At 43.6% G+C, this 22,510-nt stretch overlaps 3 protein-coding genes across 3 annotated transcripts; 2 read left to right on the forward strand and 1 right to left on the reverse strand.

Moving 5' to 3' along the window:
* Window positions 1-5,301: 5,301 nt before the first annotated feature.
* Window positions 5,302-7,376, forward strand: LOC133892767 (uncharacterized). Its single transcript, XM_062333717.1, has one exon. The coding sequence runs from the start codon at window positions 5,422-5,424 to the stop codon at window positions 7,135-7,137; it is 1,716 nt and encodes a 571-aa protein (XP_062189701.1). The 5' UTR covers window positions 5,302-5,421; the 3' UTR covers window positions 7,138-7,376.
* A 2,132-nt stretch (window positions 7,377-9,508) lies between these two features.
* On the forward strand, window positions 9,509-13,497 carry LOC133892769 (DEAD-box ATP-dependent RNA helicase 36-like). The gene is made up of 6 exons (XM_062333719.1): window positions 9,509-10,523; window positions 11,293-11,645; window positions 12,062-12,265; window positions 12,362-12,443; window positions 12,826-12,924; window positions 13,083-13,497. The coding sequence occupies exons 1-6, from the start codon at window positions 9,858-9,860 to the stop codon at window positions 13,203-13,205; spliced, it is 1,527 nt and encodes a 508-aa protein (XP_062189703.1). The 5' UTR covers window positions 9,509-9,857; the 3' UTR covers window positions 13,206-13,497.
* Window positions 13,498-13,671: 174 nt separating this feature from the next.
* LOC133892768 (probable receptor-like protein kinase At2g42960) lies at window positions 13,672-18,553 on the reverse strand. The gene is made up of 8 exons (XM_062333718.1): window positions 18,175-18,553; window positions 17,273-17,965; window positions 17,048-17,152; window positions 15,177-15,299; window positions 14,916-15,086; window positions 14,603-14,732; window positions 14,214-14,423; window positions 13,672-14,126 (listed from the first exon to the last, which is right to left on the reverse strand). Exons 2-8 carry the CDS (start codon window positions 17,938-17,940, stop codon window positions 14,004-14,006), a joined length of 1,530 nt encoding a protein of 509 aa, XP_062189702.1. The 5' UTR covers window positions 17,941-17,965; window positions 18,175-18,553; the 3' UTR covers window positions 13,672-14,003.
* Between the last annotated feature and the right edge of the window lie 3,957 nt (window positions 18,554-22,510).

Below are 22,510 nucleotides of genomic sequence, written 5' to 3' on the forward strand. Positions count from 1 at the left end.
CCTCTATATAGAGTAATTACTCGGAGCCCGATGATTTGCTATGGAGTTTCAAAATCTTCCTTTTGTACTAGTGAATAGCTAGAAGTTCTTAGGGGTGGAAACGAGCCGAGCCGAGACTTGCATGAGCTCAGCTACGAGCCAGCAGAGTTTGGTTCGGCTCACTCAATTTCCCATGCTGAACATGAGTCTCGGCTCGGGCTCGGTCAAGCCTCGAGTCAGCTCGACTGGCTCAAGAACCGAGACTCATGCTCGGTCGAGCCTCGAGTCAGCTCGACTGGCTCAAGAACCAGGAGTTTTATAATGTCTAAGTTAAGATTAGACTAAATTTTTTGTTGTTGAGAGTCTTCATTAATCATTAGAAGCAAAATGATACATGTCCGAGCATCCAACAGGAAATCACTCACATTTTTCTGCTATATGGAAATAAAAAAAACAAATGTATGAAAATAATCATTCATTATCATGACTTGAGCTTCTGTGCTTGTTTAAGCGAGACACTACAGCAAGTTAGCAACTTGAGCTTCAGTGCTTCATGGCATAAGCTGTTTCAGCAACCAACTTTGAAGCAAAACAGAACTACATAAGCATAAAAAAACATAAGCAAAACAGCAAGTCAGAAACTTGACTTCTTCAGCAAAACAGAAACATAGAAAAAATTGTCATGCTACTACAACATAATGCAAGAACCATGTACAGATGTATATAATATTGCCAGACATATTCCAGCTTTGCTCTCAGCACAATATATAAGACCATGGGTCCATATGAAAACAAACTCAACACATTACATATGTTCAAAGTCCTATAAGAGCAGAGCCAATTAGCATATATTGGAAAATAACTTGCCAAAAAAAGTCCAAACATTCAAACAAGCACCGACAATAACACACATTAGTTCCGTTGTCATAGGATTAAAATCTCACAGTAACACATACTAAATTACTAATTGATTTACAATGACAGCCTCACACAATAACACTTAACACACATTACAACCAAATGAACAAGCAACACCCATCAGGAGATCAGCTCAGGCTTAACCAAATGCAACAAAACAAACCTAATCTCCATAGCTCAGTACAGACTTTCTTTCCACATTTTGAACCAAAGAACCAACCACTTCTAAAAGATAAATCTAATGTGCTAACAAACAAGCCAAAATCTAAAACAGAGAGGGGTTTTGAAGCTTAAACCGCACCCACACAGAAGCACGATTTGAAATTCAGATCCCCATGTGCCTGAACTTATCCAACAAAAGACCAGATTACACATACAACGAAACATACACCTCTAATTGTCACCCCTGAAAGATTTGATGGTGATGATTTAGCTCGTAGCTCGGTACGGAGAAAATAATTGGACACATCACAACTGTTCACTCCCAAGATTCACATCCAAACAACAGAAGGGCCCTGCACCATCAAGTTGGTGTGGATCGGGAACAAGAGACGGGAGGGCCAGGAGCACTACGAGCCTGCAATCTACCTCACCTCATGGAATGCAGGAGGATCTGAGAGTGCGATGCGTGTGCTACTTTGGCCGGGTGCCGGATCTGAGAGTCGGGCAGGCGGAGAGGCAGCAACAGCGGGCAAGCAGGCGGAGAGCCAGAGAGGAGGTGGCATGGCACCTTGGCAGTTAGCGACGCTTGGTCGGCCTGTGCGAGCGATTGAGCGTCTGAACGAGGTTGCGATGGTGGAGGCAGGCAGAGGCTCTATGATTTTGGGATCGAATGATCATCGATCAACTCGAGGTTCCCACGCAGATCCTGCTAATTGGCGCGCGCTCGCTCGCAGCGCTCCGCGCGAATCTCGAATAGCAATTTGACAAAAAGCTCTTGCGAGTCGCCCACCCCCTTCCGTTACAAGGTCGCACACGTCGGTGTCTCACGGTCTCACCCGCTCGAATCTCACCTGACCTGATCGACATCCAGCAAAGCAACAGTGTGTGTGGCTCAAAAGTTTTGTCTCAAATATTTTGAGAAAAAGTTTGTATCAAAAGTTTTGAGAAAAAGTTTGGCTAAAAATTTTTGAAAAAAAGTTTGACTCAAAAGTTTTTCTCAAAAGTTACCAAGAAAAGTTTAGCTCAAAAGTTATAATGAAAAAGTTACCGAGAAAAGTTATCGAAAAAAGTTTTGAGCAAAAGTTATCGAGAAAAAGTTGTCAAGAGAAAATTATCGAGAACATTTTTTTAGCACAAACTTTTTTCAACAAAAGTACCAGCCTATGTCCTCTACCCCTTTGGGTCAGATCAGCCGCGCGCGCATTCTTTTTCTCCTCTCTAGGCTGTAGCAGCCTAGGTCGGCTTAGAGGGCGTCCCCTTCCACCACTCATTTTCCCCATCGCTTGAGCCGGTCCGCAGTCGGTCCCCCAATCCAGCGCGAGTCCATCCGTGGGCTACTCGGACATCGTCGTCCGTGACTTGGTCGCTCGCGGGCACGCTCGGAATAGTTTTTTCGCTCTCAAACCCTAAACCTAACTAGCCACGCTGGGGCGCTTTGTGGGCTATGGATTGGCTACCTAGGCTAGGCCTATGGCTGAGCAAACGAGCCGCTCGTGAGCCACCTTGGGCTCGGCTTTGAAAGGATCGAATAGCCCAAGAGAGGGGGTGAATTGGGATATTAATTAAAACTTCTACCGCTTGAGTAAATAAAACTAAAAGGAAATGCGACTAAGGGATTTAACTAGGACAAGATAACTAACTAAGCAAAAATTAACCAAGAGAGATAATCTTAAAGAAGAACTTGCAATAGTAATAAAAACTCAAAATAAGATGCGAGAAAGTAAATAGTTAGAGAAGACAACACCGGTTTTTTCCCGAGGTTTCGAGAAGTTGGCACTTCCCCCTAGTCCTCGTTGGAGCATCCACCAAGGATGTCGCTCCCCCTTGAGTCACCAAGGCTCAAGTGCTCCCTCTTGATTACCCCTTCTCCATCTCCGGATTGACGGATATCAAACCAAGTACACCTTCTTTTCCCGGGGCTCCCACAATTCCTCCAAGAGCTCACCGAGAAGTCCTTCAATCACCAAGACCGTCTAGGTGTTGCCAACCACCAAGAGTAACAAGCCTCAAGCTTCACTTGACAAAGACCAAGCCTAGATAACAGTTAGATGCACACTTGTTACTCTTCAAGCACTCAAGTTAGTCCTTAATCCTCAACTAAGAACTTAGAATTGACACAAGTGCTCTCTCTCTTGCTTATAAATGACACACCAAGTGTATGAGTTGCTACAGGGTCGCAAGAGATAGAGAGAGATCCAAATGAGAGGGTATTTATAGGCTAAGGATAAAAAATTAGCCGTTGCCTAACAAACCAGAACTTTTTCTTAACGCCGGAAGGTCCGGTGTGAATAACACGCTTCACAACGGAATATCCGGCGCTAATACTTCTGACAAAATAGCCGTTAACTGCTCCATTAGCCATTAAACCTCCGGTGTTTAATCCGGACTTACGCCGGATCATCCGGCGCATTGAAACAGGCCAGATGACAATTTGCACTCTCTCTGTGTAAATTCATCTGGTGATTACTCTATTATACGACGGACCATCCGGCGCTTTGAAACCGACCACAAGCTAGTTTGCAACCTCTCTGTATAAAATCATCCGGTGATTACACTTTGCTACGCCGGACCATCCGGTGTGGTCTTCAATAAATTTTCAAGTCAGAACTCTTAGGAATTTGCTCCGGTGAATTCACTCTGATACAGAGGATCATCCGGTGAATTGAAGTTTCGTTGAATTTATCTATTTCAAAACCATTTTGAGTTCTAACTTCTAGATTCTGAACAAAAAGCTTTTTGAGATTGACCTAGCAATATAAAGTCATAAGTGTGTATCGACTATGTCTAGACTCACCGAGATCAAGCTACAACTCTTAACCCCTCTTTATAGTACGATCAAAAGACGGTATAAAAATAGAACCTATACTACTCTAAGTGTCCTTTATCTCCTTGTGACACTTAGATCTAGAAGATCCTTATCCTTCAAGTTACAGTCCTTTGATCGTCCATATAAGCTTTTTTAACGGGCAAGAGTTATCAAGACATCATTGTCGAATAAGTTTTTCTTTTTCCTTTATACTGCTCAAAGCACATACGTTAGTCACAAAGATACAGTTGTCATTAATCACCGAAACTCTTACCTCTTACCTGGAGGCCTAGATGCTACAGGTGCAGCTCGGGCATGACTCATTTAGCCTTCGAGCTGAGCCAAGCCGATCCGAACTCGAGTTGGCTCGCGAGCCTCGAACTTAACTTATAGCCCTAGAAGTTCTAGGGTTTATTATCCGAAAAACCATATTGCCCTCATCATAGAACAAAGAAAAACTGAACTTTCAGATGGTACAGCGTAGGAGTTTGAGCTATTTAGTGTTATGGAAGTAATATTTCAAATTTCAGTGAAATAATCGTTGAAATCTTCACCCTTCCTACCCAAATCCATCGGACGCCTAGGCAATGACGGAAAGCTTTGACTTAGATTGTTAGTGAAGGTGGTCATATCTCTACCCACCAATAATCAAACCTTAGGTTCACTTCTCATGTGTCTCACCAAGATAGATTTTTTTTTCCAGTGGTAAACGACATATTCATCAACAGCGGGACACCTATAGTGATTTTATTCATCTCTAAACTTTGCATCTTCAGTCTTAAGTGAGTATTGTGTGAATAAGTATCTATCATGGTATGAGAATGTGCGTGTAACAGGGTTTTTAAAAAACGACGCAATGACCAGCCAAACACGTCCATTGACTGACATAGTGAAGCAGCAAAGGTACTCAGCAGTGACTCACCATTCACAAAGGGTCTGTTTGGTTCCCTGAATGAGTCTTAATTTGCATAGGCGGATACATATAATCTCAAAAAAAACATATTTAGTTACCTATATCTACCGTTCCTACTTGCATCCACTCATACAAATGCATAGTCTCAACCTAGATGAGGATCCTAAATAAGCAGACACATGTTCTGCATCCACTCATATAAATAAATTCACTTATTAGTATTACAAAAATATTTTCATGTAAATAACAAATCACAATCTCAATTCATACATCCGCTCATACGATCTCAGATTTAATCAATCAAATAAAAAATTAGCTCATTACATCCATTCGTACATCCAAACAAACACACTTTTATTCAATATATATAACTCCATTCCATCAGCTTCTTTTCATTATTTCATTAAAATATAGAACACACCCAAACTTTAGTTCTCGGCCAGAGCAGGGAGACCGTACGGCGCGTGCGCGATCTTCCTTTCCCCTAAAATACCCCCGCGCCGACGCGCCAAGACAGCTTAGCAGTAGCGAGGCAGGCACTGGAGGCAGCGCCCACCGCCCCCACCCTCTCCCTCTCCCTCTCCCACGCCATCTCACCCACCGCTCCAAATCTCACCTGCACTCCCACTCCCCCAGATCCAAGATGTCCTCCTCCGACCAGGACGACGGCGGCGAGGACTCCCCCCTCTTCCGCCGCCGGGGCCCCTCCGCCTCGGACGTCGCCGAGGTCCCCGTCGCGCAGTCGCTCATCAAGGCGGCCAGCAACGTCTGCTTTTCCCTCTTCGTGCTCGCCGTCCTCGTCGTCACCGTCGTCGCCGTCACCTACCAGCCGCCCGACCCCTGGCTCCAGTCCTCCGCCGCCATCACCACCTCCCTCTCTCGCGTCCTCCCCAATTCCACCTTCCTCGTCCCCGACGACTCGCTCCTCCCCACCGGCGAGGACTTCAATTCCTCCTCCTCCTCCATCCCCGCGCCGGCGCGGGCCGACGCCGACCCGGTGCCCGACGCGGCGGCCGCGGCCGTCAACGCCACCTGCGATCCGGACGCGCCGCTCAACTGCTCCGACCCGCGCATCCTCGCCGCCGTCAAGGCGTTCAACGCCAAGGCCTTCTTCCGCAGGTCCATCGTGTTCCTGAGCTACGAGACGCCGGTGCCTGGCCCCAAGCCCGGCGTGTGCGACGTCGCCTGGCGGTTCCGGAACCGGAGGGAGAAATCGTGGCGCCGGTACAGGGACTACCGCCGGTTCAGCCTCACTTCCGGCGATGGGTGCGCTGTTGATATCGTAAGTGTGGGTAAATTCCGGTCAGGCACTAATGCAGCCCGTCGGCCATACCGGAAGGGGTCTAAGAACCCTCGTGTCACGGCGCCGCCAGTGGATGCAGAGATCAATGACACGATCCCGGTGGTCGGATCAGAGGCAGAGTTCAAGAAAGGAAGGTACTTGTACTACATGAGGGGTGGTGACCATTGCAAGAGCATGAACCAGTACATCTGGAGCTTCTTGTGCGGGCTTGGTGAAGCCAAGTTTTTGAACAGGACGTTCGTGATGGATTTGAATGTGTGTTTGTCTGGGGCGCACACGGTGGATGGGAAGGACGTGGATGGGAAAGATTTCAGGTATTATTTTGATTTTGAGCACTTGAAGGAGACAACATCTGTGGTGGAGGAAGGGGACTTCTTGAAGGATTGGAAGCGCTGGGATAAGAAGAAGGGTCCAGGCCGGATTACAGTGCGGAAGGTACCATCATACAAGGTGACACCAATGCAACTTAAGAGGGACAAGAGCAACATCATTTGGAGGCAGTTTGATGGACAGGAGCCCGAGAATTACTGGTACAGGGTTTGCGAAGGGCGAGCTGCTAAGGTCATCCAAAGGCCTTGGTATGCTATCTGGAAGTCGAAGAGGCTGATGAACATTGTAACTGAGATTGTGGGTAGGATGGATTGGGATTATGATGGTGTACATGTGGTCCGAGGGTGGAAGGCACAGAATAAGCAAATGTATCCAAACTTGGATGCCGACACATCACCTGATGCGCTCGTGGATAAGGTGACCAAGCTTATTAAGACGATGAGGAACCTCTATATTGCGACCAATGAGCCATTCTATAACTACTTTGATAAGCTCAGGTCACACTTCCATGTGCATTTGCTTGATGATTACAAGGAGCTTTGGTCGAGCACGAGTGAATGGTACAACGAGACGACGGCACTCAGTGGGGGGAAGCCAGTGCCTTTCGATGCATACATGAGGGTGATTGTGGATACTGAGGTATTCTACAGAGCAAAGACACAAGTTGAGACATTCAACAACTTGACGAGGGATTGCAAAGATGGAATCAATACGTGCAACTTGTGACACACGTGTTCATGTTTTGATAATTATTGGTGTTCATATACTCTTCCAGTGGCTGGCACATTAAAATTCGGAGGAACTTCATCCAGGGTTTGTCTTTTGGCATACCATCTTAATGTATTACTTGTGATGGAATGTTTAATTGGTTGCACGCTCATCAGAATTGTGTGCGCTCCATTCTTATTTTTGTGTAGTTTATGTATTACTCTTCAACAGTACTTCTTAGTGGGCAATTTGCAACATCTCTGCTCTATCTACCGCCATATTAGCTTAGAACTTTGCTTCCATGCTTATCTGTTCTCATATGCATCTTGCCAAAATATTTTAAGTAGGAAATGAATGTCAGTACTCAGTGAACATACACATTTTACGTTAGAACAAACAAAGCAAGGATATATTGTGTCCATCAAATTACCATTTATGCTGTTTTTTCTGTTCTTTTTATTATCATACCCGTACAACTTGAGCAATGCTCAAGCTGTGTAATCTATAACATACTTGCAGTCGTTTATCATGGTCATCTGGAAGTACCTGTTGACCAGTGTCAAGTTATTCAAATTCATGTAGTGTGCAGGCGTGGAACACAGGAGACAGGACAAAGTAAGTCCAAACGAACAGATGTTGGATACTCTTGCTTGGGTGACGAGGTCCAAATATCTGTCTCTGTAGGTTTTCTAAGGGTAAAACATTGAAATCAGATTTCACAGTTAGTTCAAAGGGAAGCTATCAATCAAATGCCATAAAGTATTCTTTTAGGTCGTTAGTCCAAACTTCACTATCAATAGAGATGGTAGGTAGCACAAGTCCTTCACATTGATAGCACACTAATAGTTAGATAAGCTGTCATTTTCAGTGTTTTGTAATCTCTTCGAGCAGCTGCAGTGAAAGTACTGTTTCACCTGGTAGTTTTCTTCTTTGAGGATATTGAACATTAGATCTATCTGTGATAAGACTCAAGAAGTCTATCTGGGCAGCTGCTTTGAATAAAATAGTAAAGTTTGCACAGAACACTTACCATAAGCTGCTTTTGGATTGCTTGCTGACCTATTTACTCGATTATTGATTTTTGAATGTGTAAGTTGAACAATAATGATGGTTGTGATTGAATTATATCGCATTTTGTTCGGTTTTGGCAAAACCTCGGAATGCCTTAAAAACAAAATAGAAAAAAAATACAAAAGAAAATACTCAACCTTGAGGAAGTACTTGTCCCTAAGATACAGACATATCTAGCTCTATATTCTTCAATTTGATATGTTGTGGGCTCTTGAATTCAATTATATGTATTATTCTTCTGGATTTGGTCGGTTGTATTATATATCGGCATTCAATTCCTTAGCATTCTTGGATATTTAGGTGGTGTGTTGCTGTAGAATGGTAGGCGTATGGGAATTCAAATAGAGCAGGTGTAGTCGTGTAGATGCGATGCTCTTTTATGGACATGCCTTTGCGATAACAGAACATTCATAAGCTGATGTTTAATTATCGGTTCCCATGTCTACAATGAACATGTAATGGTCAGAGCTCAGGAGCACTTACCTAATAATGCTAACAATCTTCAGGCCGAAGTTTCTTACATATTGGAATTTGGAAGGAGTAAATTTCTCAGAAATTATAATGCATACAGTCTTCAGGTCGAAGTTTATTACATATTTGAAGGAACTAGTTGCATCGACTAAAAGTTTATTTGACAACTGAATAACCAATTTTGTCGACGTTCGAGTCCTCTCAGAGTATATGCCACCGTGCAAACAATTGAAAACTAGATTTGAATGTACTTCGGCAGGACTGCGCGAGTGCTCTTTCGCAATGCTCTGATGGAGCATGTTGGTGTATGCTTTTGCTCTGAATGCAGCTCTGCACTTCTCTCCAGGGCATGCAAAGAGCAACCAAAAGAGTCGAGACGGTTCGCGCGATGAGACAACGTGCAGAGCTCTCGTCTCGTCGCTACGGTTCACGCGAGGTGTGCCGCGGAGGCGCGCACCGTGTTTCGTGGGTGAAATCACTACGAATTTCAGCATCCCTAAAATTTATCTTTTTTTATGTCTTACTGCAAATGGAACTTTTTAAGCTGAATTTTTTGTGAGAGCTATATGATAGAATACATCATAATTTTTTTCGAATTTTTCATGAATATTTACACAGTGTTTCGAATTTTGAGAATAATATAATACTATTTTTTATTTTTTAAGGCGATAGGTTTATTTTTTAAACATATCGCTCACATTGGAAAGATGACAGGCACCTGTCACTTATTGTATTTTCAACGGGCGATGGACATCTATTCGTGCTATTTTCTTTAAACCGGCGTTTAAAATGGCTAAATTTGAAATTTTAAAATTTTAAAATAAAAATCGAAACAAAGCACCAGGCCAACGGGCTTTTTTGAGACAAATGGGCCGGTACAACTCCCCCAGCCCACGCCTTAGCCTCTCCTCTTGGCTACCCGCACCCGCCATCTCTCTGCGCCGCCGGCCTAAACCTAGACATCCGCACTACGCGCCCGCCACTGCCCGACGCCGGCCGCTCCCTTCCGCAACCGCTCGCCCATCTCTCCTCGCACCGATTCGGTGGCACGGCTCCTCCTGCTCGTCACTACGTCTACTTGCTGCCGCCGGCCGCGGCTCCTCACCCCGTCGCTCAGCCACGCCGTGCTGCTGCGGCTAGCTGGGCGTGTGACTGTGAACTGAGGTTTAGGGGTAGTTAGCACCGGGGGCCGCAGCATGGAGGTCGACGGCGAGACACAACCTTTCCGCTTCTTCTCCAAGACGACCAAGCCCAAGCCAAAGCCCAAATCCGAGCCTGAGGCAGATGACAAGGTCCAGACCCAACCAGGATCCAGAATCCCCATTCCCGCCGCCGTCGAGAACGAAAGCGGCGACTCCGACGCCGCTACCCCCACCGTTGTGACCGAGAACGGCGAGTCCGACGACGCCGCGTTGCCCGCCACGTTCGCGGACCTGGGCCTGTCGCAGTGGCTGGTCGACGCGTGCGACGCCTTGGGCATGCGGCGCCCGACGGCCGTGCAGCGCCGGTGCATCCCGCGCGCGCTGGCGGGGGAGGACGTGCTCGGCATCGCGGAGACGGGGAGCGGCAAGACGGCCGCGTTCGCGCTGCCCATCCTGCACCGCCTCGGGGAGGACCCCTACGGCGTCGCGGCCCTCGCGCTCGCGCCTACGCGCGAGCTCGCGGCGCAGCTTGCCGAGCAGTTCCGCGCGCTGGGGGCGCCGCTGGGGCTCAGGTGCCTCGCGGCCATCGGAGGGTTCGACTCGCTCGCGCAGGCCAAGGGACTCGCGCGCCGTCCCCACGTCGTCGTAGCCACCCCCGGACGCATCGCCACGCTGGTTTCCAACGACCCTGACCTCGCCAAAGCATTCGCCCGCACCAAGGTTGGTACACGACTTCCTTTTTGGCATCGATTCAGACATTATTGTTGGTTGCTTATGCTTGTGTGTGCTCTGTCTACATCAAAATTTCTCCTCTCTTTGCTCAGAACATATGTTTTGGTCTTCTCTCGATGTACGTGTTGCTTTTGAGACTTGTGTTATGCTCCAGACGAGACGAAACTTCCGCTTCTTTCTTCACTTATTCCTGGGTGGGTGGGGTGTGTGGGGGGGGGGCGTAGTTGATGTATTCTGTTGTTACAGAATGACAGCAAATCGTTATCACTGCTTGCATAGAAGCAGGGCATACTGTTCTTCATACAGTGATGTATAATTCTTTCACCGAGTTGCCTTAGAGATGGAAAATAGTAGCTTGAATTCTGCTACTCTAGAATACACTGTTTTCGGTACCTGTAGATGTTCTTGGAAGAGCTAAGACCTTTTTTGTTGTGTAGCTTAGGTTCAATGCTGTTCATTGATGTTTGATGTTAATAGAAAGTAATTATTTTATTGATGCACATTACAGGCTTGATGCAAATCATGCATAGTAAGAAAGCTGTAATTTCAATGTTACATATGTGTTCCTTACATGGGACATTTTATCGGGGTGGATGGTTCATGGTTGGGTACTTAGGTCTGGGTTTCAGAGAGGAGTATCCCTGTTTGTGTGATAAGTGTTCCATTACACAGACAAGTAACTGTGCCCTGATCAATGTTTCAGTACTTTCTGCTGCTAGTTCCAAATTACTGAAGTGTGTTGTCTTTTGTATCGCAGTTTCTTGTGTTGGATGAGGCGGATAGAGTTTTAGATGTTAATTTCGAGGAGGATCTCCGGGTGATATTTGGCTGTTTACCGAAGAAGCGACAAACCTTTTTGTTTTCAGCAACCATGTCAGATAATCTGCGATCTTTGCTTGAACTTTCCGGCAACAAGTCATACTTTTTTGAGGCATATGAAGGGTTCAAGACAGTGGAGACCTTAAAGCAGCGATATATTCATACTCCTCCTGATGGAAAAGAGCTCCATCTTTTGTATCTTCTATCAAAAATGAAGGAAAAGGAAGAAGACAGTATCCAAATGACAGGAAACCGTATCCGTTCAGCCATAGTATTTGTCTCAACTTGCAGGTATCCTACCCAAAACTGGAACTTTCATCTTGCAATTATGCTCCCCCACACGATAGCTTCTCATTGCTAATGTTGTCTGTCAGAAATCCTGCTGATTGTGTCTTATCACTCCTTTTTATTTTATTTCTGGTTAACAGTCTTAAGTGCTAGAAGCCAGTCAGTCCTAAGTGCTAGAAGCCAGATATATGCTGTTGCCATTGCCTTTAATTCATTAAAATTTCTATTTTAAAAGAAATGTGTGTCACATACTTGAACAAGGCTTCTGTTAGTGTAACCAAAATTCCATCGATTTATGTTTCAGTTTAATGATTTGCGTGAAATGTTTGGTTCTTGTCTTGCAAAATGTAATGTATAATCCATTTTGAAGTTAAATACTCTCTGCTGATTTTACCTGAATTACTTCCATTCTTTTGCAGGACCTGCCAATATCTGGATCTGCTGCTGGAAGAACTTGGCAGTCCTGCTGTCTCATTGCACTCTCACAAGTCTCAGTCACAAAGGCTCTCAGCATTGAATCGTTTTAAATCTGGTCAGGTTCCCGTTTTGATTGCTACTGATGTGGGTAGCCGGGGGTTGGATATCCAAACAGTTGATCTTGTTATCAACTATGACATTCCAAGGTGTCTTACACTAACTTTTATATGCAGTAAATATTCCTTGTGAACACATTTTGTGAATGTTGGCACCTGACTTGTGCTTGTTTATACTTATTGTAGGTTTCCACGCGATTACATCCATAGGGTTGGACGAACTGCAAGAGCTTCAAGGGGAGGGTTCTCTATTAGCTTTGTTACGCAGGTCTGCTGAATGCTTGCGTTCTGATGATGCTTTCCCCTAATGCAATTATCATTTGTCGTACTATCTTAAAGAAAACTCCAGCCTTAACTTCTAAGATGGTTAGCATATTTAGATTATGGCAATTTTTTTTATGAATTGATCAAGGGTCATCGGGGAGCTTGGATATTTCATATAATTTACGTTATGACAAATTAGTTGAACAATCTGTGGAAGTAGTGCTAACTGTTCATAATGGATTGTGTTTGTAAATTGGTGAGATCAGAAATTTAAATGGAGTGCATTACAATTTCTAAGAGAACAGTACTTGGTTTTGTTCTCAATGCATCATGGTGATTGCTCCATTCTTCGTGAAACTTGCATACTGATCCGGATATACCTGCAGAGGGACATATGCCTTCTACATGAGATAGAAGATGTTGTCGGGAAGCAATTGGATGCCTACCAATGCAATGACAGAGAAGTTACTAAAGATATTACGAAGGTATGATTTCCTGAGTTCATTTTTGTTTGCATATAGTTGACTGGGAATCTTACCTTCGTTTTTAGTTTTGCATCTGGGCAGGTATTGCCCAACCTATTATTCTAGTATATATTGTTATGACCACTGAGTTTTGTCTTCTAAATAATCCAAACATAAAGGTATTCAAAGCAAGGCGTCTTGCGAATTTGAAGATGGAAGACGAGGGCCACGAAGAAAAGGTACAAGCCAGAAAAGAGCAGAAGAAAAGAGATATAGCACGAAAGCGGAAGCATGAAGAATGAAGCCTGTAGAACTGGCTAGGTCGATGACAGATGGCTGTTGTGCCCAATTTTGAAACTGGAGATCCAATTGTGACCTCATGTTATATGTCGTGGCTTACCCCAGTGAGCTCATCCTGTAGGTTCTTCTCGTTTTTGTCAGAGAAATGGATGGATGAGATTTTGTAGAGACGCTTTTAAAACTATTATTAAATTGAGCAGAGGCATTGCATTGTTGGCGTGGCAGTGATACCTGTATTTGCCACTGTTGCATGTACCACAACAAGGATTAATTTGGAAGACGACATTTAGTCTCATTGACATGATCATAAAGATCGAATAAAAAAATAGAGACCATCGTCTAATCCAATGTGCTAGTGACGATTGCAATTTCTGGTTTATATCCTCGTACGTTTTCGTGATAGTGCCGAGCAAAACTTTCTCGAAATGCAGCCATGTCCGGCACTGTAAAATATGTGACGCATGCCACTGAAGGTTTGCCAAGTATCGCGGCCTTTATTGGGCTATTCAGAAACCACGCAATACTGTGATGGCCATCAGTGGAGGTGCATCCGTGTCCCGTGGAGAACGTGGAACCACAACACAAGGAAAACGCACGCCACGGCGGTTGATTACATAGATTACAGCAAGTCTCCGTCTCCCAGATCGATCTGACTCTGTTCTAGCTACCACCAAGGATAATACCTACAATACAAAATGCAATGTTCTTTCCTATTTCTACAATCCATCCACGCCCATTCCTCCAATGCTCGCCGGTCCGACGTCGAGTTCTTGACCACGATGATCTGCTCTCATCAGAAGTTAGGACTGATACCTCGCGGACGGTCCTGATTCTCTTCGGTCACTGCTTATCTCGAACTCGCTTGAGCTAGCCTTGGACTCTGTATCCGCGTTGCTGGAGTGACCCCTCCGGCTCCTCCGGTCCTTCAGAAGACCCCAACAAAGATTCAGACTTACTGTGACAGGATACAGTGTGATGGTATCAGGGAAACGAAGGAGAAGAAGTACAACCTCCCGTGACGGGACATCTTCCGCTTCGAGCATCCGAACAGCCTGGCCCATAGTGGGTCTCTTCTCAGCATCTGGGTCGACACACCGCAGCGCCACTAGAAGAGCGCGCTTAAGAGCCCGAGAGGTTGGTTTCAACTCCATGTCAGGGTCCACTACTTCCTCGGCTCTTCTCGTGCCGACCATCTTCTTGAGCCACTCCACCAGATGCACCTGCACGACATCCATGTTAACATTCAGAGCAGGAAAGGTACTAAAAATTCTTTTAAAGAAAAGGAAAGGAAATAAACACACTTGCCACAAGGGCTACTAGACAAGACATAAGTGAAACAAATGGCAGAAGTATGGACTGCTATAGCATGCATGATACACCAGAAATAGAAGATGCTCGCCTCATTAGTAGGCCGACCATAGTCAACTGGGTCCCTCCCAGTTACTGCTTCCAATAGTAGCACACCAAAACTGTAGACATCGCTCTTCTCATTTAAGAGACCTGTGTTGGCATATTCAGGGGCCACATACCTGAAACGGTCGCAAAACAAAAGATGAGTTATTATTTCCACGCCAAGCTCCCATAAAGCTATTTGCTTTGAAACATGAAGAACAAAGTTTTTCAACATATAATTTGCCTGCTGTAAATGGATGCCACACATTTCCAGTGAGTGAAGCTAAGTGCTATAACAGAATATCAGGCAAACAACATACCCAAAAGTTCCCATAACCCTAGTCGTGACATGGCTCTTCCCTGCACCCAAAAGCTTTGCCAATCCAAAGTCAGAAAGTTTGCCATTGAATTCTTCATCAATTAGGATATTGCTTGATTTGATATCACGGTGCACAACTTTTGGCTCTATGGCTTCATGTAAATAAGCAAGCCTGCATATTATTCAGTTGTCAAAAATGTCTTGCCCAGCTAACATATACATAAAAAGAAAGAGGCGGAATGATGAATGATTCATTTCTTACGCCTTAGCGATTCCAAGAATGATTTTCATCCGGGCTTCCCAAGTAAGAACACCATGTTGACGCATGGCACCATGAAGCCACTGCTCTAAGTTCCCATTATTCACATACTCATACACAAGCATCCTGGATTACGACAAGAAAATATAATGGGAAGAAGATTGAAATAAATTACAAAACCAAACGAATATATGATGTATCTGCAGATAGATCTGCATGATGTACATTCACCACTAGAAATGTTTGACAAAAAGGGCTTAATCTTAGATGAAGAAAGCAAAAGCAGATATTACTAAAATCAAGTATTCTCATAAAAACTTATAATAGCCAAGGTATATCAAATGGTTGGGCCAGTAGTAATATAGAAAGCTAAAACCGAGGAGTATGGCTTCACTATGTTTAATTTATCATGAACTGGAACGGGAAAAAAACACTGCTGTTGATTACAATAACAATTTCCATATCAATACCATAAATAAAATGAGTGTTCTATGGAATGAGTGAATGGCATTTTTTTAAAGGTGCAAAAACATAAAATGCTAGAAGGTGCAACGACTTTATTCATTTCTTTAGTCATATAAGATTGATAGAAAAAAGTGTCCCTTGAAGTTGGCAATTTTAGATAAAAGCATGGCAATTAGAATACCACAATTTTACTTGTAAAAACATGTAACATGAGTACGGTCAACCTTCTGGCTGATCAAGCTACAAACAGGAAAAGATGCTTGAAGGAGACACCGTTTATTTAGAAAACCTATTTATTTGGTAATTAGATAATCTGAACACCTTCATTTTAAGAACATTTCTGGAGCAACTACCAACCTTCACGGTTATTTAAGCAGCATTGGTTACACATTACACACAGTTACACATAGCATTATATAAGGCACCAATTGTAATATCTCTAGTATTTCAGCTGGAAGAGGAGGGATGAGGTATAGAGAAAATATAGATGAGGAATAGATTTGTATTGATAATTGATTGCCTCATACAGACTGCCAGCCCTCTATATATATAGGGGTTGGAGAATACTAATTATAGAAGGTTATGAAACCTATTCCAAACCGACTCCAATCCATCTATCTAGAACAAACCGACTCAAATACTTCTATGTATAGCAAAACCGACTCCAAAACTACTACATCCTGACTTCATTTCTGACCAATCTTAACTAATCCGAAAAGGTATTGATTTAATTCCTTTTGAGGCGTCTCCTTTGATAAGTAATACCGCACATAACACCAATACTGCAAGAATTTGGTGCATGCTAGTTTCTAGAGCTATAAATGTTGGTGTTAACAGCTTCGTGAATGGTGGCTGCTTGATTTCTGATTAAGGGACTGTTTGGTTGGCTACCACACTTTGCCACGCATAATTTTATGGATGTAATCCCTTACTTCGAGGCCAAGGCTAGACCACTAGACCTACAGGGCTTCTGAATGCCACAATTGGGAGGCACTGATATATCAAATGAAAGAATGGGACAAAAGACATTAATATGAGTCATTTCCGACATTGTTTCCGTCAAGTAAAACGATTTCAATTGATACCATGCCAACTCAAACTATAATAGCTATACATAACAAATTGATGTACACGAAGGAGTATTCATAATAACGGTTATGAACTGATGGATAAGAACTAAAAAGTTTCAAGATCTGAAACTGCATAGTTGAATGAATTTACTTTGGCAGGTGTGTTCTCAAAGTTTAATCAAGTGTTAATTTTTTAAAGGGTATAATCTTGAGGATTTATCGTGAACCTAGAGTGTAATTAGATATAAATCAGTAGTCATCCTATGCTAGTAAATAAATGTGATAGCAGAGACAAAAGCTAGCCATCAGTCAGTGCATTTGATTGGAAAATAGCTTCACCTGTGGATTCCTTCAACACAATAACCTAGAAGGCGGACAAGATTCTTATGCCTGACGTGACCAATAGCCTCAACTTCAACCCTGAACTCCTTTTCTGCCTGCCCCCTACAGTGACATTTCAAACACTATCAACATGCTGAGCCCATCAAAGAGGGCAGACTAATATTTTAAATCCTAAATGGAAGCTGTTCTTTAAGGTCAAAAATAAACACAATAGCTTCTTACATGTTATTAAGAAGCTTTTTTATTGCAACATCAGTCCCATTTATGAGTCGACCACGGTAAACTACTCCATATCCACCCTCTCCAATGATATTCTCCTTAGAAAACCGATTGGTTGAATGCTCCAAATCCCTCAGAGTAAACCAATGACCCCAACCCAGATGCGAAAACTCGGGAAGTCCAACCAAAGGAGATGCAGTGACAGTTGCATATTGAGAATACTGCCTCATAGCATTGCCTGAGCTGCCTTCATCGCCAGAATATGAACTCCCAGCCCTTTCACATTGGTACGCTGAGCTGCATTGGCTCAAATTATCAGCATCACTCGATTTGCTCCTAACCAAGTGTGCCAGCATTTTCCCTGAATCTTTTTCGTAATTTTTCTCCTGCACTGTCAGGGAATGGCTTTCTTGCATACGGAAGTTTTCAACAATAGCATGCTCACGCACTTCATCTACTGCAATCTCCTTGGAGACATCCGGAATTTGAGATACTGGGATCTTATCAAAAGATTTCGTTGGCTTCCTCCGATATATGGACCAGAAGCACATGAAAGCAAGTATAAACAATATTACCACCCAAATACTAATGCCAATCACAACCCATAGCCTCAGACCGAAAGGCGGTGTCCTAGATGATAGCTCTGCTCGTAGGATTTCGCCTGCTGGCATGTTTATTTCTCAGCAACCTACACACCTGCATCAGCAATGTAGCGTTAGGTTAGCACTTCACTTAAGAAAGCAAGGAAGACAGACTCAAAGGAAGATTTTTTTTTTTTTTTTTTTTTTTGGTGGAGGGGGGATGGATTTGATTGCTCACAGAAGCAGGTAAGAGATCTATCTTCTAGAACAAACATGTCTTAGAAAGAAAGAAAAAATTGATCCAAGCAAGCTTGGGTTCCTTACCAACGAAAGAAAACAACCGTAAGTTGGGATGGATCACCACTCCATACCAATCCAATGACACTCGACGCGTCGGCGAGCGGAGCGCGACCGGCTCTGGCTGCCTGCCGCGCTTCGGTGGAAGAGGCTGGCGGCTGCCGTTCTTCTTGTTAGGTAGAAGGATGAGGCTGGCAGTGGATTGCTCGGTTGTCGGCGCCGTTGTGCCCGCCACCCGTCGTGCCCGTGACGCGCTGCCTCCTGGCGATGCGCCGCCTCCCGTCGTGCACTGCCACCGCCCGGTGGATGCGCCGCCGCCGCCGGCCGGTAGGGTTAGTAGCAGCCGAGGAAGAGAGGGAGGAGTGAGTGAGTAGTGAGCTGTGACTCTTTTTTTTTTTTTAGCCAAAGAGAGGTGTGACTGTGAGGAAATGGGCATTTGCGAAAATGCTACACGGCACGCGCGTTGCGAACGAATACTGGACCCACACGCCAGCGAGATTACGCAACTCCCGCGTTGGATAGCGGTGTGCACACAACAACGGGAGCGCAGTAGTTTACTTACGATTTTACCCCCATGGGGCGGGCCCACGAGAACTTTGACTACAGAATCTGGGTACGCGGGCAGCAGCAAGTGACGAAAAAGCCCATGCGGTACAACGGCTAGCTCCCGGACAGATCTGGGTCGGGCTCCGGGTCAGACGATCACGCCACGTCCATCAGTCAATGCTGTCTCGCACTCGTTTGTGTTACCAATACCGACAATCATTCTCTTAATCTTTCTATTTTACTTTTTATTTCCACTTACAACACGTTATCGATCATATTGCTTCACAGAGGGTTCACTGCCGATTCTATAGTTGTCAAGGCCAACATTCACCCTTCAGTCGTCACGATTGTCGTCGACTTCGCTTCTACTGTGACCGTAGACACCACAACCACCACAGTGGTTTCCGCCACCCGAGGGCACCGGCGCCTATCGCCTCAGAGGCAAGCAGTAACTCGTCAGAGAGGACCCGCATAGCCACTCCTCCGACCGGGACGGCCATCCCATCGCGCATTGTCAGCCTCGACATTAACACATCAATTGGAGCAATGCACAACCTCCCATCCTTGACATCATCCTCCGTGGGGTCCCCATGCCTCCACCATCGAACACGACATCCTCCAAGGCCCATCGTCGGAGTTGGATCTTCAAGATGAGGCAGGGCAGGCGAAGCCCATTCTACATCAACCGCCCAACCATGGACATTAACGCCGAATTTGGCCCCCATATCGGCCTCTTCCCCGACGTCAGCGCTATTGTGTTAGCCTCCTTCACGGTCGCGAGTGGCGCATCCACTCCAGTCGATGCCACCACAATGCCACCACCGCCCAGCTTCACCTTCGGCACCTTGGCAACCCATTGATGAGCGGCCCTTTCTTCACTGAGCAAGCCACAAAAGTGCGGCAACACCGATAGATCCCACCATTGACGAGGCAACAACGGCCCCTCCATCATTGAATCTGATGACTCCATCACTCTGCCATCTCCGCTAAACGACAACGGCGATGGTATGACAATGGCCGACCGTCGCCCGAGACTCCGACCTTGGACCTCCTCCACAGAGGAGGCCGGGCTCCTCCTCCTTCTGAATCCGGAGAAGAGCACCGGAGGCGAAGGCACGTAGGCGTGCGGCAGCTTGCATGGGAGGGCTGTGTCGGTGCCTCACGACAGGCGGTGGCTGGTGATGGTTAGGGTTTCCAAACCTTAGCTGCATCGCTCTTGCCTTTTATACGACGCCTAGCCTGCCTGGGTCGAGTGGGTCGAGAAGGCCGCATGGATCGCAACCTAGGTTGGCTTAGCCCACTCGGCCAGGCCATAATGCAGCAGGCCTTCGACCATTTTGCATAAAGCCCTTGACTTTCCGCATATTTACATGTTTGTATAAAAAATTTAGTGGCTCACTATTTCCATTTAGGCCCTTGGGTCCCAATAAATGGCCTATATAAATAGTATTATGTGTATTATTTCTATTATAACCCCTATAATTATTTATAATTGTACTAGTTTATGTACTTTTATAAATATGCACTTCGAGACCATATGAGTCCTAAATTTGCACAATGTTCTATGTGTATGCATTTTCTCATTCCCAATAACATATCTACTCTCTCCGATTGCAAATGTAAGTCGTTTTGGACTTATGCACAAGGATTAAGAAAGTAGATCAAATGACCTTGTTGCCCTTCATTTATTCTGCATTGGAAAAGATAATTCATTCATTTGTGAGAGCGGTAGCATTTATTAAATAAGGGCAAGACGGGAACAAAAGAGAAAAAAAATGCATAGAAGTTCGAGAATAACTTATATTTAGAGTAGTTGAGAAGGCTAAAATGGCGTATATTTGCAACCAGATGGAGTATCTATTTATTTTTGTTCTTATTAATACTTGCAATTTACTTTCATGTTGCAATTGTGATTATTCTGCACTCACTTTTATATTTAAACCCAAAATTGCTTCATATAAACACAAAGCGCTCAATTCAATGCAGAATTTTAAGTGATTACATCAATTTAATATTTGAGAAACATAAGGTAATGGATCTATGGCATTTACTGCATATTTGCAAATTATCCATCATTACTGTGAGGTCTATATTTTATTACATTGACTTAATGATTACCTTCAATATGTTCTTTCCAATAACCTACTTAGTATAACATAAGGTAATAGGAATATAGTATCAGATTATGACTCTTACTACTACGAGATCTGCACCATATTTGATGATTATCTTCAACATGTTAGCTACATAATTTGACATCTACACTATGTACTTCAAGTCTCAACTTGACTCTACATAATTTTGCATTATTTACAACATTATCATGATTCTTCAATTTAACCGAAGTGTAAATTCACTCGATCATTGGTTATTTTTGTTGGATAAAATATCCAACGTCGAGTTAGATGGCTGAAACTATCTAACTTGGGCAATGGACATGAAGATAAGTCTATCATTCCGTGAACTAATAAGGACAATTTATCCTCCTCAAGAAGGAGATCCGTCACTTCTAGATCAAATCAAGTATGAGTCTCTATACTTCATAAGATACCATCCTCATCTAGATTTAAAATCTAAATACTTGATGGATGAGAATACAACCATGATGTTCACAAGATCTGCTCTAAGTTGCTATTTTGTGACAAAGCTCCTACAAATACGGAGAAAAATGAAAAAAAAATTATCTATAATGCTTCCTGCCCATAGGGTGTTGCAATAAAAATACCGTGCTAAGAATTAACATCACTATTTTGAGTTAACTCACATTTTACTTCAGGCTGAAAACCATGATTACTTCTTTTTAAGAATCATCACCAGCGCCCAACAAGCACTGCTCCTTTAATTGAAGTTAATTCTAAATTTAGAATACCACAAAGTTCAACGGCAACAAACGCCACCCCAATAACTTCAAAGGCAACAAGAAGCGCAACAAAAAGCAGAAGTTGCATGGCCCAACAAGGGAATGACATTTCCAAAAATAGCAAAGTTAAATCTATAGCAGCTAGAGGACCTTAGGAGCACCGACAACATGATCGTGAAATTTACTTCCAATGACTTGTTTGGAGACCTCAATTAGTCTCTCAATTAATTAGATATTATTATATCTATATCCTACATAGTATTTTAATAAGTTATTATCATCTTATACTATATTTTATATTTCAATATTGTATCAACACATTGATGTTCAATAAAGTTATATATATTTTATATATATATGAAGAATTTCACTTTAAATCCTCCATTTCTATATATAGATGTCTACGTGGGACAATTCGATAGAAGAAGAAATATGCTTAGTAGATAGCTGTACCACTAACTCTATACTTATGGAAACTAAATATTTTTAAACTCTTAAAAAGAGTAAAGAAAATATTATGACAATCGTTGGATGCGATGATATGATTGTTGGCTCTGGTCGCACCCTAATCACTCTCCATATGGGTACTCAAATTACAATCGATGATACAATATTATATCCTGATTCAATTTGTACCCTACTAAATTATTGAGATATCCGTTAAAATAGTTTCCATATCGAAACTCATGATGACAACAAAGAGGAACATCTCCTTATTACCAAAAATTACAGATATGCTAAACAAATACTAGAAAAAAATCTCTTTGTCTTCAAGATTGTACTATACATATATCAAACATATACCACATATTGCGTACAAGGTAATTTTTTAAAATATAGACATATTTCAAATATGGCATGATCACCTTGGTCATCCCAGCGTTGGAATGATACGAAAAATTATTAACAATTCAATTAGTCATGACATGAATACTACCAAATTATCGTAATCTTTGA

This window comes from Phragmites australis, chromosome 15, assembly GCF_958298935.1.
Source record: "Phragmites australis chromosome 15, lpPhrAust1.1, whole genome shotgun sequence".
Taxonomy (NCBI): domain Eukaryota; kingdom Viridiplantae; phylum Streptophyta; class Magnoliopsida; order Poales; family Poaceae; genus Phragmites; species Phragmites australis.

Excerpts from the sequence above, each read along its gene's own strand:
- LOC133892767 (XM_062333717.1), top strand. The coding sequence starts at position 5,422 with ATGTCCTCCTCCGACCAGGACGACGGCGGCGAGGACTCCCCCCTCTTC.
- LOC133892768 (XM_062333718.1), bottom strand. The coding sequence starts at position 17,940 with ATGCCAGCAGGCGAAATCCTACGAGCAGAGCTATCATCTAGGACACCG. Across the intron at positions 17,153-17,272 it reads AAAAAGCTTCTTAATAACAT|GGGGCAGGCAGAAAAGGAGT; the intron begins GTAAGAAGCTAT and ends ATGTCACTGTAG. Across the intron at positions 14,127-14,213 it reads AAGATGTCCCGTCACGGGAG|GACCGGAGGAGCCGGAGGGG; the intron begins GTTGTACTTCTT and ends GGTCTTCTGAAG.
- LOC133892769 (XM_062333719.1), top strand. The coding sequence starts at position 9,858 with ATGGAGGTCGACGGCGAGACACAACCTTTCCGCTTCTTCTCCAAGACG. Across the intron at positions 10,524-11,292 it reads AAGCATTCGCCCGCACCAAG|TTTCTTGTGTTGGATGAGGC; the intron begins GTTGGTACACGA and ends TTTGTATCGCAG. Across the intron at positions 11,646-12,061 it reads GTATTTGTCTCAACTTGCAG|GACCTGCCAATATCTGGATC; the intron begins GTATCCTACCCA and ends ATTCTTTTGCAG.